At 41.5% G+C, this 17,677-nt stretch overlaps 1 protein-coding gene across 3 annotated transcripts in view; it reads right to left on the bottom strand.

Moving 5' to 3' along the window:
- The window catches only part of PDE1C (phosphodiesterase 1C), a 509,313-nt gene that overhangs the window by 393,028 nt on the left and 98,608 nt on the right, over nt 1-17,677 (bottom strand). For all 3 annotated transcript variants that reach the window (XM_029925461.1, XM_029925470.1, XM_029925493.1), the window contains exon 2: nt 17,019-17,069. In XM_029925461.1, the coding sequence (XP_029781321.1) occupies nt 17,019-17,069 (51 nt within the window). The remainder of the gene's footprint in view (nt 1-17,018; nt 17,070-17,677) is intronic.

The raw sequence follows: 17,677 nt of genomic DNA, 5'->3' as shown, positions 1-17,677 counted from the left end.
ATTCCCTTGCCTTTGGGGATGTGTCAAGGAGGAAATTGCTGTGATTGAAGTCTAGGAAGCTGCTTCCTGCTTTCTCCTTTAGGGTTTTTATGGTTTCCTGTCTCAGATTCAGATCCTTTATCCATTTTGAGTTTATTTTTGTGAATGGTGTAAGAAAGTGGTCTAATTTCATTCTTCTACATGTTGCTGTCCAGCTCTCCCAACACCTCCTGTTGAAGAGGCTGTCTTTTTTCCATTGGATACTCTTTCCTACTTTGTCAAAGATTAATTGGCCATATACAGGCTTACCATTTTTTATCTATGGTGTAAGATCCTATTTCTCAAGTTTGTCTTCCAATCATTGATTATATTTTTTCAGGGTCAATTCTATATTTCAACATGAATCTTAATTCCTATGTCCTATATTTACTTTCTTTGCATTGTTTCTCTATGCATCTTAAATCAAAATCAACCTGCTTCTTTTCTATGGCTTTCTGCTCCTATCTTAGAAGTGCTATGTCTTCCTTCTTCATATGCAGAATACAAAGGAGCATTTACATGTTCTCTTTTGGCTTCTACATTAAATCTTTTTCAGAAGGCTACTTCTTCCCTATGTTTTTATGATGGTATTTCACTTCCCTAGTTCTTCATATTTTGTTTAGATTTTATTTTGGACTTAACCCTAGTTAAGTCATTCTGGAATGCAAAAAAAAAATCATATTATTATTTTCCAACAGGCAAGGTATGTAGGTCACTCTAGGTTTCACTCATTGTCTACTTGAGCTGCCAGACAAATTCAGCAGAGAAAAACAAGAGTAAGATTGACATTTATATCCAAACAGTTACCATAATAAGCAATGCATAACCCAAGCCTAAAGAGTGAGCACAAAAAAATGGTGCCCAACCTGCTTCAGAGTAAAGCCTTGCATCTCTCTTTACCCTACTGATGGGCACAGCTCCCACATAATTTTCAAAGTCTATTTAGAAATTCATATGGTATAGTAGATCACTATATAGTGGGACCATCAATTCCAAGAGGAAATATTTCAATTACTCTTTGTCATACATCAAAAGAATGAGTCTGTTGAGCAGAGTAATGATGTAGACAAGATTACAGGGAGACTGTTTTCAAGAACTTTGACAGTGTTCATTTAGTCTACCAATTAAAAGAGAAGTTTATCTGTTGAGAATAAAATCTACTTGACACTTTGTTAAATGGTCAGTGTAAGTTAGGTACTTGAGAATAAAAAGATAGCATTTTTTTAATTTTCATAATTTATTTAGACTTTTCACTAATTCAGACACCACCACCCCCACAATTAAGTGAAAAATTTTCAATGCATAACTACCTTGAAATATGCTAATGTCTGCAAAGCATGCAAAAATCCAAGTTTTACCATCTGCTAGATGATTCATTTGTAAATCTGCCTAGTATTCCTTTGGGAAGTTCCAGCATGGATTTTTAACCTCATTATAAAAACTTGGTAGGAATGAATTCAGTATGTATGAAAGTGCTCTGAGCACTTGGAAGAATGTGCCACATTCATCCTAGACACGTTGAAATCGTATGTGTACTGTGATCAAAAATAAAAGTGTTTGAAATTAATTGCTTGGAGATTTGGCATTTTAATCAAGAATTCAAGAAAGATAGAGACTTTGAGGTAATATATTAGTCACAAAGAAGATCCTTTCAAATTTTGGCCCAAACTAGCCATTGCTGGTAAGAAAATAAAATTGATGGACCGTTTGTTGGTAGTAAGCTCCTTTAGGAAAAGAACCGTAATTGACTCATTTTTATATTCCTGCACCAAAAATGTCCTTTCAAAGTTATTCATATGAATCTAAGATACCTGCTTCTGAGGCTGTAGAAATCAGAGCAAGAAACTTCAATAACCTTCTCTGTCTTTTCTTCCTTCCATGTACTTCAATTGTATCATGCATTGGTTGTCTTCAGTTTCTTACCCAAATGGCTTCACACCTTGACCTCTCTTCCTATCTTGCTCAATGGACTAGGGAACCTGGCTTCATAAAATTTACTGACCTGGAAACTAGGCAGTTCTTTCATAGATTCCCAGAAGTGCAGCTCTGGCACGATCATTTCCCCCCAGGACTTCATAACCACAGGGGAGCTGTTCATAGCTTAATCTGCATGATGATAAACACTGACGTTGCACATAGTACAAAACTGGATGTATTTACCCTGGGCTTCAAACCCAAGGCTTAGCGAAGACCTAATGCACACCACGACAGGAACCACTGGACCTCCTTAGTCTACCTGCCTGTCAGTGGGTGGGGGAAGGCAGAGGGATGGAATGTAGTATATGGCATACAGTAGGTGCTCCATAAATATTTGTTGGAAAGAAGGTATCATGGGAAATTGTGACTGGTAAGTCATGGGAGTCCCATAAGTTAAAATGCACCTGAATTCTTTCTAATAAGGTAATTAAGTATGAATCTTTAAGAACTGTCCAAGTAGTAAGTGGCTTTATTCCTTTGTTTGGAATGATTACAGGTCTGGAGCATTTCCTTTCTTTTTCTTTTCTTTTCTTTTTTTTTTTTTTTTTTTTGGCATCAGCAAATAGTTTTATTTTCATATTTCCATCTGAAACCTTTATTTTGTTTCCCCCCATCACCACCCCTGCCTAGACGCCCTGGCTAAACCCTGCAGTACAATGTTGAATAGGAGTGGTGAGACCAAATATCCTTATCTTATAACTACCTCAGAAGGAAAGATTCCAGATTGCGCAGATCTGAAACATTTCTACTCATTCTGCTTTCAACCCAATTGAACAAAGATTTATTGAACACTTACTGTGTACTGATTGGCAAGGCAGTTTTTGTTTTAAAAGAACTCAAAAATCTAGTAGGGGGATAGTCATTAAACACATATTTATAATACAGTATGAAGTAAGTAATAATATAACTATGTAGAAATACATTGATACCAAACAAAGCAGGGAGTGATAATTTTGTCCCGGGGTCAGGCTAGGCTTCACAGAAAAGGTGGCCTAAGACCAGAGTTTTGAGAGATGGATTAGCTTGAGGATCATCAGAGGGATAAAACATTTCAGACAGAACCATATGCACAAAGGCATGGAGGAGTGAAACAGCATGGGAGGGCAACAAATTTCATTTTCCTGAGGCCAAAATAATGAATTAGGGCATGAGAGGAGAGATCATGTTGGGCCAGAATTTTAAGGGTCTTATGTCATATGCCAAGGATTTTGACATAAGGCTATGGAAAGTCATCTTAAAGGTTTTTTTTATTAAACTTTTTTCTCTGAGAAAATTATAAATTCACATGCACTTATAAGAGATATTACAAAGATCCCACGTACCCAGTTTCCCTCAATAGTAACATTTTGTAACACTGTAGTACATCATAACCAGGATGTGGACACTGAGGCAGAACACTGGCATGGCAAAGATCTTCATGTTATCCATCTATAGCCACAGCCTCTTCCTCCCAGCCCACTCCCTCCTTAACTCCTGACAACCACTAATCTGTTCTCTATTTCTAGAATTTTTTCATATCAATGACGTTGTGTGCGTGGAATCATACAGCACATGTATAAGCTTTAGGGGTTCGTTTCTTCACACAGCGTGATTCTCTGGAGATTCATGTGCATTGTTGCATCAGCAGCTTGTTCTTTTCATTGCTGAGCGGTATTCCATGGTGTGAACACACTACAGTTTGTTTAACCACACACTGGATCAATAAATCTAGGTTGTTTCCAATTTGTGGCTATTATGAACACAACTTCTATAACTATTCACATGCAGGTTTAAGTGTAGTAAAATATACATAGTATGAAATTTACCATCTTAAACATTTTATATGTAACCAAGTTCAGTGGCATTAAATACATTCATGTTGTTGCACAACCATCACCCCCCCCCAAAACTCTTCATTTTGCAAAACTGAGCTGTGTCCCCATGAAACTAACTGTCCCCTCCTCTCAGCCCCTGGTAACCTGATGCTACTTTCTGTCTCTATGAATTTGGCTACTCTAAGTACTTCAAGTAAGTAGGATCATATAGTACTTATCTTTCTGTGACTGGCTTATTTCACTTAGCAGAATGTCCTCAAGATGCATCCATGTTGTAGTGTGGGCCAGAATTTCCTTCCTTTTTAAGGCGGAATAACATTCTATTGTATGTACATTTTCTTCTATAGATATTTGGTTCATCCATTCATCTACTGATAGACACCTGGGCTGCTTCACCTTTGCAGTACTGTGAATAATACCCCAGTTCTTTGGGGTACACACCCAGAAGAAGAATTGCTAGATCATATGGTTATTCTATTTTTAATTTTTTGAGGAACTACCAAACTTTTCCACGGTAGCTACACTACTTCACATTCCCACCAATAGTGCACAAGGGTTCCGGTCTCTCCATATCCTTGCCAATATTTGGGGGTTTTCTTTTATTTTTTTTTCTTTTACACTAGCCATCCTAACAGGTGTGAGGTGTCACATGTACAGGTTTTTGTGTAAATATAAGTCTTCGTGTCTCTGGAATAAATGCCCAGATGTGCAATTCCTGGGTCATATGGTAGTTGCATTGTTTGCTTTTTTAAAAAAATAGCCACACTTTTTATAACTGGCTTGCCACAAGCGATGTATGAATGATGCCACTTTTCTGCATCCTTGCAGGATTTGGTGTGGTCACCATTTTTTTGTTTTAGCCATTCTGGTAGATGGGTCTCATTGTGGCTTTAATTTGCATTTCCCTAGTGGCCAATCAAGTTGAACATCTTTTCAAGTACTTACTTGTCATCTATGTATCTTCTTTGGTAAAATGGCTCTTTCTGTCTCTTGGCCAAAGTCTGAATGGCTTGTTTTCTTTTTTACTTTTGAGTTTTAAGAATTCTTTATATAATACTAGAACTCTGTTAGATAGCATAATTATTTGCAAATATTTTCTCCCACTTTCTAGCTTGTCTTTTCAACATCTTAACAGGGTCTTTTGCAGAACAAAAGTTTCTAATGTTGGTGAATTCCAATTTATCAATGTTTTCTCTTTATGGATCACACTCTTGGTGTCACATCTTTCTTGCCTACTTTTATAATCCCATGACTTTTTTCTGTTTCTTTTTTTTTCCAAAAGTTTCTTAGCATTAGATTTTATGATTTAGTCCATAATCCATTTTGATGAGTTTTTGTATAAAGTTTGAGACTTAGATTGAGGTTTGTATTTTTGCCTACGGATGTCCGACTACACTGGCACCATCTGTTGAAAAGACTATATTAGCTCTATTCAATTGCTTTTACACCTTTGTCAAAAATCTGTTGGGCATATTTGTGTGACTCTCTTTCTGGCTTCTCTATTCTGTTCCATTGACCTATGAATCTATCCTTTTACCAGTAGTACCTAGTCTTTATTATTCTGGCTATACATTAAGCTTTGAAATCAAGTAGACTGATTCTTTGTACCTCATTCTTCTTTGACAAAATTGTTTTAGCTATTCTAGTTCCTTTTAATTTCCATATATATTGTAAAATCATCTTGTCTATATTTACAGAAACTCTCATTGGGATTTTGTTTTATTTTTTAATGTTTTTTATTTATTTTTGAGAGACAGAGAGAGACAGTGTGAGCAAGGTAGGGTCAGAGAGAGAGGGAGACACAGAATCCGAAGCAGGCTCCAGGCTCTGAGCTGTCAGCACAGAGCCTGATGTGGGGCTCAAACCCACAAACTGTGAGATCATGAACTGAGCTGAAGTCAGATGCTCAACCGACTGAGCCACCCAGTACCCCAGAAACTCTCATTGGGATCTTAATAGGAATTGTGTTAAATCTGTATATCAATTTACGGAGAACTGACATCTTCACTATGTTGAGTCTTCCAAACCATAAATACAGTATATCCTTCCATTTATTCAGATTTTCTTTGACACTTCATCACCATTGTAGTTTTCCACATATAAGTCTCATTCATGTTTTACTAGATTTATACCTCTACATTTCACTTTTTTTGACCAATTGAAAATACTACTTGTGTGTGTGTGTGTGTGTGTGTGTGTGTGTGTGTGTGTTTATTTATTTTTGAGACAGAGAGAGATGGAGCATGAGCTGGGAAAGGGCAGAGAGAGAGTAGGAGACACAGAATCAGAAGCAGGCTCCAGGCTCTGAACCATCAGCACAGAGCCCGATGTGGGGCTTGAACTCGTGGACCATGAGATCATGACCTGAGCTGAAGTCAGATGCTTGGCCGACTGAGCCACACAGGTACCCTTGAAAATACTACTTTATTTTTAATTTTGATTTGTTTATGTTTATCTCATATCTTATAATCTCACTGAATTCACTTATTAGTTCTAGAAGGCTTTTAACAGATTCTTGAAAATTTTCTGAATAAACAATCATTTTTTTCTGTAAACAGAGATAATTTGACTTCTTCTTTTCTGGACTGTACACATTTTATTCATTTTCTTCCCTTACTGCACTGGCTAGAACTTCCAGCACTATGTTGAATAAAAGGATGTGAGCAGATATCCTCATCTTGTTCCCAATTTTAGGGGGAAAGCATCAGTCTTTCACCATTAAGTATAATATTAGCTGTAAGTTTCTTATGGATGCTCTTTATCAAATGAGGACATTCCTGTATATTCCTACCTCCCTGAGAGCTTTTATCATGAATCTTTAATGTCATCAAATGCTTTTTCTACATCAATTGATTTAATCATGTGATTTTTCTTCTTTAGCCTGTTAGTATTGTGAATTACATTAATTTTCAATTATGAAAGAGAATCAATCCCACTTGGTATGATGTACAATTCTTTTTATACTGTTGAATCATTTTGCTAATATTTTGTTTAAAACTTTTACATCCACATTCATGAGGATATTGGTCTATAGTCCTCTGGTTTTGGTATCAGGGTAATACTAACTTCATAAAATGAATTGGGAAATGTTTCATTCTCCCTATTTTCTGGAAGGGAATATGTAGAATTGGTGTTAATTTTTCTTTAAAAATTTGGTAGAACTTTCCAGTTTAACTTGGCCTGGAGATTTCTTTTTGGGAATTTTTAATTACTAATTCAATTTTCTTAAGTTATGAAGCTATTAGCTATTTCACAACTGGTGAGTTGTAGTGGTTTGCTTCTCAAGGAGATGATCCATTTCATCTAAGTTTTAAGAGGCCAAGGTCATCAAGAAGATGTGGTATATATATATATATACAATGGAGTATTACATGGCAATGAGGAAGAATGAAATATGGCCATTGGTAGGAAAGTGGATGGACCTTGAGGGTGTCATGCTAAGCGAAATAAGTCAGGCAGACAAGGACAGAAACCATATGTTTGCACTCATAGGTCTAACAGGAGAACAGGAGAAACCTAATGGAGGTCCAGGGGGAGGGGAAGAGGGATAGAGAGTTGGGGAGAGAGAGGGACGCAAAACTTGAGAGACTACTGAATACTGAAAATGAACTGAGGGTTGAAGGGGGAGGGGGGAAAAGAGGTGGTGGTGATGGAGGAGGGCCCTTGTGAGGAAGAGCACTGGGGGTTGTATGGAAACTAATTCGACAATAAACTACTTTAAAAAAAGAAGAAAAAAAAAGAGCCCAAGGTCAGGCAGAAGTCTCAGATCCAACTCCGGACTCTGCACAGCCTGAAATCCTTACCCCATGTGGATGCTAACATACATAATACGAGATCCCATGGGCTTGGCAACACCACCCCCACACAGCATAGCTGCAGAGTCAGCAGGCATGTTTACATCTTGCTGTACTAATGTTAAATTTCTCCTTCATTTACACCTGCAGAGTTCCATGTCTTTACTGCAAGTTTAACTATGCATTTTAAAGTATTATTTAAAGTATTTTACTCAGCATTTCTACATGCATATAAAAATGGAGGGGTTTCAGGCTATCCTAGTCCACCTGCTGAAACCAGAAACTTCATCCTAACTTTATTCAAAGGAGCATATATTGAGAGAGGAAAGGAGGATGTGCTTGGCATGTAATAGCTATCCCATGTCTTTGCCTTCCCTGAAGTTACATTACACACAGAAAATTTCTAATAAGATCTTTAAATTGTGTAAGCCTGTATACATGTAGTAAGGAGTAAATATTTGTTAGTATCTCAACAAGTTGGACTCTAATTCCCTGTAGGGAAAAAAGAAATAAGTCTACATGCAGGGGGAAAAAGTCAAAAGGAGTAGAGATGAGGTGCTGAGGGCAAAAGTGTCAGCAGATACCTATACAATTAATGTGATGATCAAGGTACTCTGTGTGAGAAACTTGGAAGAGTGCCTTTCAGTTCCTAAGAGGGAAATAGAAATATGAGGCAAAGAAAGAAGGAGGGTAGGCAGAGAAGACTCAAGGGGTGGAAGGCCAGCAGCTACATGGGCAAAGTGGTCTTTAAAATAATCTGGGGCACCTGGTGGCTCAGTCAGTTGAGGGTCCAGCTTCAGCTCAGGTCACAATCTCACTGTTCCCAGTTCAAGCCCTGTGTCAAGCTCTATGCTAACAGCTCAGAGCCTGGAGCCTGTTTTGGATTCTGTGTGTGTGTGTCTCTCTCTGTCTCTGCCCCTCCCCCACTCATGCTCTGTCTGTCTCTCAAAAATAAATATTTAAAACAAATTTTTTTAATCATCGGTGGTGAGATAGATGAAAGGGCTATTGAGAACAGAACTGTGAATTACACCTGTCTGCATGCAATGGCACATTGTAATCTCTCTTGTGGATCTCTCATCTTCGCTCAAGTTCTGCTTTGACCAGTAGCATTTGGTTACTCCAAAAGAAGAGAAGGGGCTTTGTTCCACATCTGAGTCTATGTCGGGGCAGATAAGACAGCCGGAGCATATAGAGGGAAACAATCAACAGAGGTAGGAAATCAGGACAAGGAAAATAGTAGGTTAAATCAGGTATTCACAGAAACATGAAGGAGCACCCTAAACTTTCAAAGGGCACACAACAGCGATTGCACCCTATTTACCTAGGTCTCAATGGGCCAGGAGCCTCCAGCTGACATGTGGGCTACATACCATCCACAAGCTCCTAGAAGCTACTTCTAGTATCATCAGACAGTGCACTGGTGAACCAATGGCCAATATATTGGGGACCGAGTGATACAGTGGATATATTCAAAGACCTGATCATACACATTCAGAAAGAGAAAATCAAAGGGAGTTCCTCAAACACACAATATACTCCAATCCTTCACTATGACCATGACCATCAACCCTTTCCAGCACAAGCTGAGTTTTCCCCATTAGAGGAGTTCTTGCAGAGAGCTCATGACCCCCTGACAGGGATGCCATAAAGAGGATTTGAATTTTACATGAGGTTGTGAGTTCTAGTCTAACTTGAAATTGTTCACATGTAACATAATGGGTTGATATATCTGTTTACCAAACCAAACAGGTTTGCTTGGCTGATAACCACCATATTTGATGAAAGGGGCACAGAAAAAGAGTAAGATACAATCTGGAACCCTTTGTGGCCTGACAGACAAATCTTAGGTGAACAAAAGTAGAGGAGTAACTGTCTATGGTTCTAAAACACAAATATGTCATGACAAAAACTGCAGTTTGAGGATGACGATACACGTGGTTTGCAGGTGCAAGCAGGAGACCAGTGGCTCAGCAAATAAAGGTCTTATAATGACCCTGTCATGAAGGGGGAAAGGTCAGGCATAGGCAGGAGATGGCCTCAGAAAGAGAAAGAGAATTTTATTCAAGAGATGATGCAGAGAAGTGCCAGTTCCAAGGGTTGAGTAGGGGTAGGGGTACCTTTAGACTATTTTCCCTTACTCACCTTCAGCCATCCCCCACAATCCTCCACAAAAATAATGTAAAATTGTTTTTATCTTGTGGTGCCTGGGTGGCTCAGTTGGCTGAGCGTCTGACTTTGGCTCAGGTCATGATCTCACGTTTCATGGGTTCGAGCCCCGCATCAGGCTCTGTGCTAACAGCTCAGAGCTTGGAGCTTGCTTCAGATTCTGTGTCTCTTTCTCTCTCTGCCCCTCCCGTTCATGCTCTGTCTGTCTCTCAAAAATAAATGTAAAAAAATTTTTAAATTATTTTTATCTTAAAATAATAAAACACTACTCTTTGATAAGGGTGGCTGACATTTGCTCTGTCTTATGCATATCTAAGTACAAGTGCCTACAGAAATATACTAATACTAATAATACTAATTGTATGATTCTGCCTCTACCTCCACCCCCACCCTCACAACTAAAGCAGTGGTTCTGAAACTGGTGTACATCAGAATCACCAACAGCATCCACTGGGACCCACTCCAGGAGTTTCTGATTCAGCAAATCTGGTAAGGGGTCCAAGTACTTGTACTTCTAACAAGTTCCAGGGATACCACTTTGAGGACCACTGAGCTAGATCACTACCCCGAAGCTCTGCATGCAGAGAAATTTTAGAGCTGCTGTTATTAAAGCTAAAATTCCAGTTTCTGCTGGAACAAGTAAGAAATGAAGATATTCAGTCCTTAAATACTGTTGAGTTCAGACCTAGAGCTCTATACAAGAACTGAACTTTGTAGAAATAGAGTTGTTTAAGACAAGTCAGAGAATCTTCAGATCCAGTTCCCGCCCTGTCCTGGGCCCTTTATATGGCTCTAGCTCCTCCACAGTACATGCTCCTGGAAACACTGAACACCTAGCCATCAGCCACAGCCCATTGCTCATGGCATCTCTTGGCCCTTCCTCCCACCCATTTTATCCCCTCCTTCTCATCATTACGGTTCCATAACCTACCCAAGTTCAACTCAAACTCCTAATGCTTGCAACAGGCCTCCCTAGCTGTGACAAGCAATTTCAAAAAGTTCTCTGGCTGACCTCTAGCACTCTGTCAGATAGGATTTTGAGTTTGCCCTGCAGTTCCACAGTGGGCATCACCATGTAATAGGTGCTGGCCCACCCTCTATCCCAACCCCAGAGCTCAGCCTCACTGTACACCCCTCTCTGCCCAGGGAAGGGGATCATTCACCCGCCCACATTATATTCCCAATACAAATAGAGCAAGTGACCCTCCGTTTGCTGTAACATTCATCCACCCAAATTACTCTAGCTCTTCAATAGGATAATCTGTTTTCAACACTATCTGGATTTTTACCTCCAAAAGCAAAAGAGGCCAATTAGGGCTCCATTTCCTTACTGCTTTTGATCCCACTATTTTCTTTTCAGCCACTGCCCATCTCAGGGGAGAAATTATTCTCTCCTCAATTAGAGAAGCAATAAAAACTCCAGAATGGAGTTTTCCAGATACACAAGTTTTGGGGCCAATGCTTTCCTCTGCACAGGATCTTCCAATGTCCTGGATGGTCTTCACAAGAGTCCACTGCACTGAATGCCTACCTCTTCTAAGTCTCCTAGAGTAGAGATGCACACCAAACTCTGGGCTTTTGCTGCCACACTGTGGCCGTATCTGAACACTGCATGCATCCCTGAAAAGTTGTATTACCTTATTTTTTTTTTGAGATATAATTGACATATAACATTACCTTAGCTTCAAGTGAACAACATGATTTATTTGTATATAGTGCGAACTTATCACCACAAAAAGTCTAGTTAGCATCTGTCACCATACATAGCTACAAAATTTTTTTCTTGTGATGAGAACTTTTAAGATCTATTCTCTTAATTTTCAAATACACAGAAGAGTATTATTAACTACCATTACCACATTATACATTACATCCCCACAACTTATTTCTAACTGGGAATGTGTAGCTTTTTACCACCTTCTCCCATTCATCCCCACACCTCCTCCCCCATCCACCTCTGGCAACCACCCATCTGTTCTCTGTCTCCAAGTTTGGTTTTTTGGTGGTGGGGCAGGGGTGGGTATTATTTCACATGTAAGTGAGACCATAAGATATTTGTCCTTCTCCGTCTGACTTGTTTCACTTAGTATAATGACCAAGGATGGACCTCGAAGGCTTTCTTTTTTAAGATTAGAAGTTACCTTCTCTACCTATTAACCTCCAGTCACTCCCCAAACCTTGACTAATGCTTATCTCCTCCAAGAGGACTCCCTTGAGTCTACTCCCACCCCAGGTCAGATGGGTTCTCTCCATCTGGTTCATGCAGCTCCTCATACAATCTCTAGCATCTCCCTCCACACACTGCACTGGAGACACTGACTTCTTGTCTGGTCAGATTGTGAGCTCCCTAAAGACAAACTCATGCTCGTGTGTGTCTCTAGGGCCTGGCATAGAAGTTTTCCATAAATATATATGAAAAGAAGGAAGGGAGGGAGGGAGGTGAGAAGAGAGAGCAAATGACCAATATTGTTCTAAACAGGTCACAGACCATGTCACATGTTTTTAAGTAGTTTACCACTCACTCTGGCATGTGATCATCCACAACCACCCTGGAAATAAGTTCTAATATCTGTCATGGAATCCAGATACAGAAAGTGTGGCGTAGAGGGGTAAGTTACCTGCCCAAGTTCACACAGAATTCAGAATTCCCAGATGTAGAACCCAAGCCCAGGCCTAACAAACACCAGAGCCTGTGTCCTCAGTGTCGTCTGGACACCCTGACATTCGTGTGCGGGAGACCCTTGAGGACTTGCTCTGGTTTCAGGAGTGTGTGTACTGGCAGTGGGTTAACGTCCCCCTGCTTATGAAGTGAGGATGAGGAAGAGAAGTGAGGAACAGAACTGGAGGGACCTAGTTTACTCTGCCTTCACTCAACACCAGGCAAGGTTAGTACACAGCTCTACCAGGTGGGGCCTTCAGCCTCCAGGAGCCCACTGTCTACTGGGAAACACATCAAGCAGACACCTCCAGGGAAGAGGGCTCTCCAGGATGGCGCCGGAGGGCAGCCATGCCAGCACCTCAGATGTCTGGACCAGCAGGGGACCCAGCCCCACAGCCAGCTGACTTCATCCAAGAAGTCCAAGGGCCCCAGGCACAGGGGGACCCCAGGAGCTCCTCATCTGACGGTCCAGCTCTTCACGGCACAGCCCTGGTCCCCAGAGGTCACCTCCATCTCCAAGAGAAGGCTGAGTTGCCAGCCAAGTGTGCAAACCTTTAAAAGGCTTCCCCAGACTCAGGGTCTGCTCCTTAGGCTAGCAGAGACCCCTCTCGGCTTGACCCCAGATTGGCGCTCTTTTGTTCCCTCTGTTTACACGCTGAGAATATTTTTTCAGGTGTCTAGGGGAAAAAATTAAAAGGTCTGATATCAATCATTTTCACCATAATAAGAATGAATCCCTGTATCCTCACTCCAGAGAGAATTGGCATTTCAAATCTTCAAGTGATTCCCTTATTTCAGGGAATTCCTGATATCAGTGAGCAGGGAGAAGGGGATGTTTGAGGAAAGGTCTTCCCAACCCAGATGGAACCAAATGTAGTGACGTCACTACAGTGGGGATCTATAATGCCTTCCCTGAGCTGAAGTTTGAGCATCTCCACTACCAAGCTGGCAGACCCCCAAGTCTCTGAGCTACAGAGCTAGCAAACACAGCCCCTAGACCAAGAGGAGTAATGTGCACTGGGAACAGCGAGGATTGGGAATCAGGAGGCCTAGAATTCCATGAGTGAGAAATTCTCAGTGTTTTCTCCCAACTTTGTTGTCCTCATTTATAAAATGGAGACACAATGGAGACACTGGCTGCCAGAGAGCTTGGCATGCAGTACCAAGGTGAGGTGCTCCACAGGCTCATACTCCCACCCCCACGGCCCTGATTCATGGGAAGGAAGTCCCCACACACAGGAGCTCCAGCCCCAGAAGAGCTGGACTCATGATGGGTGCCATTCTAAACTATCTGCTGGTCCAAAGTCAACCTGCCTCAGGCTCATCCAGTACCTTACTGTCAGGGTCACTCTCAATTCCTCATTCTCTTGGACACTGTCATTCTTCTGTAGGTTTTGGAGGGAAAGATAGTATTCTCCCCTGCCTCTGAATCTCATTCCCCTCCCTCTCTCCTTCCTTCTCCTTCCTCACCTTCACTCCTAGAAAAATGACTTTCTGTTTACTCTCCATGCCTGTGGCTATTAGTCAAATGCTATGATTAAGGTCAAAAGCCACTGCTAAGCCTAAAATGATGGGGTCAGGGTGATAAAGGGGCTCCGATATGATCCAGAGACAAACAGAATTCACTCCACAGGGTCCCCAACCACAGCGCTGCTATTTCAGGGCATATTAAGTGACTCCAGTCTAAAGATGACAGGAACTGAGCTTGACCCATAGGCTTTGGCATTGATTTCTTTGAGAAAGATTCATGGTTCTGGGTGGTGGTGTCAGCCTCTTAGAGATGGGGTTCCAAGAAGAAAGCCAGGGATGGGCTGTATTGCAGAAGTGACCAGAGTAAGGCCTGCAAGGCTGGCAAACCAGCTGGCCAAGGCATGATCAGAAACCAGCCCTTGGAAAAGCTAGATGTTTTCATGAGTCCTAAGCTCTACTTCCCTCTGTTTCTCTTTTGGAATTTCTTAATATAATCAACACAGCTCATCTCTGCTGCAATATGGGGAAGCCAAGAAAAGTATATTGATTCAAGCATGGGCAAAATCTATGGAGAAATGAGCAGCATATACCAGAAGAATCAGGAATCAGGATGTGAGACTCCCCTAAAGGGAATGAAACCCTTGGGAAGACTTGGGAGGCCAGTGGGCCAGCCCCTTCCTTCCCACCCTGAGCTCTTTCTGCTGACCACCTATCCCACCTCTTGGGTCCAGCTTTCACAGCACCTCCAGCCTACATTCTCGTTGCCCACTCACGTCGGGCCTAAATCCGTGCTGGATGGTGCCCACTGTCAGGGCTTTATGTGTGTCTTAGTGGGGGCAAAAATGAGAGCGTTGTAGTACTTCATCTTCTAGCCTCCAAAGAAAAGTCTGTCAACCAAATCCTTCTACTCTTCCCACACTGAACATTTCAGTCACACCATATCACACCATCAAAGGTCATTTTCAATGTGGTAAGTAAAGTCTCAATTAGACAATGCTACATTAAGAATTATTTTTTTCCTCATGATGCCCTGTTCAATCCCTAGAACCTCCACCAAAACCTATACGTATGGGGTCCCTGGGTGCCTCAGGCAGTTAAGCATCTAACCCTTGATTTCAGCTCAGGTCTTGATCTCGCAGTTTTGAGGATTGAGCCCCATATCAGGCTCTGTGCTGACAACTCGGAGCCAGCTTGGGACTCTCTCTCTCTCTCTCTCCCTCTCTCTCTGCCCCTCCCCAGCTCATGCACATGCACACATGCTCTCTCTCAAAATAAATAAAAAAGTTTTTTCCAGGACAGTGCACTGAAATATTTTTCCTTTTTTGGTCTAGAATCAGCCCAACTTAATTGGTTTCTCACTAATCACTAATACCTACATGGTATTTTTTTCTCTCATCTCTTCACTTATCTTCTACTGATAAGCTTTCAAGTGACATATCCTCTTTCCAACCCAGACACACAACCTAGAAGTTGTGGAAGCCGTTTACAAGTGAAGTCACCCCCTTCTGGAAGGGACCAGCTGCTCCAGGCTTCATTCTGGCTTCACGGTGAAAGGCCCCCAACCCATCCCATCAGTGATGAGCATCACAGCCCCGGGCTCCCCCACGGAGATGCGGGCAGCACAGTGTGTCCAGCATGGTTGGGTTACCATTCCAGCTTATTAGTTTGCCTGACTATTGCTCAAGAGATCAAGAAATAAAGGGACTAAAAGCATATGGATCATCCTCATTGAGCCGTGGGATGAAATGCTTATTTTGGAAAGTAATGGTTCCAGGTAGGAGGGGAGTGAGAAAGGAGTGTTTTATTACACACACCTTCTCAAATGTGAGCACTTAATGCTCTCGTGTTATCATCTATTATTACAGTTCTATAAAAGCCATTTCTAGGAATCAATCCCAAAGTTTTGAAACCTTCCCAAAAAATCTGGAAGGCAGAATTCAGAAGAAGGCCCTCCAAACAGAGAAAGTATACTTTGATTCTATACATTAAGACTTACCATGGCCGTATCCACACCCAAGACTCGATCCACCTTAGTAAATAAGGCAGTGACTGCGAATTTGTGTGCCATGACTTCAAAAGAAGGTAACTTTTTTATAAAGGAAAGAAGATGGGTATGAATTTCCTATTTTTCAGATGGACAAAACTAAGGCCCAGAAAGTGTCAATGAAATTACTTAAAGTGAAAGCCAGCTAGTAGTGATGGTCCTGGAAGAAAAATCCTCCTGTTTTGATTTACTCCACCATTTCTCCACTCTGCGCCTGTCTGGTTTGGGAAGCATCTCCACTCAGCCCTGCTCAACCTCTGGTATTTCTGCTCCCTTGTTGGAATCTGGATTTTCATTCCAGGGAAAGCATTCATTTGCCACATAATTTGCTGATTACACGGGCACAGAAAACACTGAGAGGCTTTTGGCTCCTGTTCTCCCATTACGATCAAGACCTGGAGACAAAAGAACCTAGTGAAATTGATGGGGAGCTCTAAGACTCTTACAGGGATATCTGTGCCCAAGGAAAAGCTCTCAATCTACTTCACGATATTCACACAAGCTTCAAAATGTCACCTAAATGAGGTAAAGCCAGTGGCGCTAGACCCTAAGTCCACTGTGGGTGCTGACGGTGTTTTCACACGTGTGGACCTTGGCAACCACAAGCATTTCACATACTCTCCCTCACACTGTCTTCATAAAAAGCCCGCCCCTGAGGGCAGAACTCTCTGCGGGGATTCCCAGGGCAGCAAGTCTTCAAACTCCAGAGTGTAGAGAAATCATCTAGGGATTTGTAAATTCAGATACTGATTCAGTGGGCCTGGGGCTCTGCATTTCTAAAAGTCCCCAGGCAGTGACAATTCTCCTACTCCCAAGGACCCGGCCTGGAATAGCAAAACCCTAAAGCACAGTCTGATAAACCACAGCTCTAAGGACTGAAAAGGCAATAGCAATGAACAGCTCACCCATCATGGGGCTCAAATGAAATATTAACCCACTAAGGATATTCCCTATATTACTCTGTTATCAACCCTGTTTTACTGATAGCTGGCAGGATTACAGAGGTGGACTTCGCAAGCCAAAAAAAAGCCTCTGAAGGAGCCCAGAAAGGGAGTGAAACAAGATCTACTCACGAGAGAAGCGGGCAAGTGGTCTGGCAGGCTTGTCTCCAGCTTCATTTGCGACTGAAAAAGAGAAGCAGATAATGCAATAAGGACAAGGCACACACGTCCACAGAATATGCCCATCCTACAGCTAATCCTCTGGCTGATTTCACATTAAACTATATTTGAGGGTCTTTGTAAGAAAATAAAAGCAACTTCACTTCCTCTCTGTATTTCCAATGCTGCTCTCGATGTCTAAACGAGGGAAAATGTCTTCATCATTTTGACTAAGTGCATTTGAATAAAGCTAGAGAGGACTTAAGCCATATGTAGTTTCCTATGCCTCGAGGTGTAAAGTAGCTTGCACCACACAGTAAGAGGGATGAATGCCTGACTTCCAAGACAGCGTATGTCCTTCTGGTTCAAGCTTTCTCTGATCAGGCTGTCTTAAAACACATAAAAGCACCTCAACCACTTAACGGAAATCCACCATGCTCAGCTGGACAGGCCCAAAGCCAAGACAGGATTTCAGAAGGTGACAACAGGGTTAGTTTTTATTAAGAAGGATATTTAAACTGAGATGCTAACAAACAGGGAGGTGCAAAGGGGGTGGGGAGATCAAGAAAATTCTTCAGAGAATTGTTCTAGAAAACTTTACCCTTAAAGCTTCTCAACAGGGCAGTTTACCC

Source organism: Suricata suricatta, chromosome 2 (assembly GCF_006229205.1).
Source record: "Suricata suricatta isolate VVHF042 chromosome 2, meerkat_22Aug2017_6uvM2_HiC, whole genome shotgun sequence".
NCBI classification, from domain to species: domain Eukaryota; kingdom Metazoa; phylum Chordata; class Mammalia; order Carnivora; family Herpestidae; genus Suricata; species Suricata suricatta.
The sequence above is the reverse complement of the archived record's forward strand: the minus strand, read 5'-3'. Positions and strand labels throughout refer to the sequence as shown.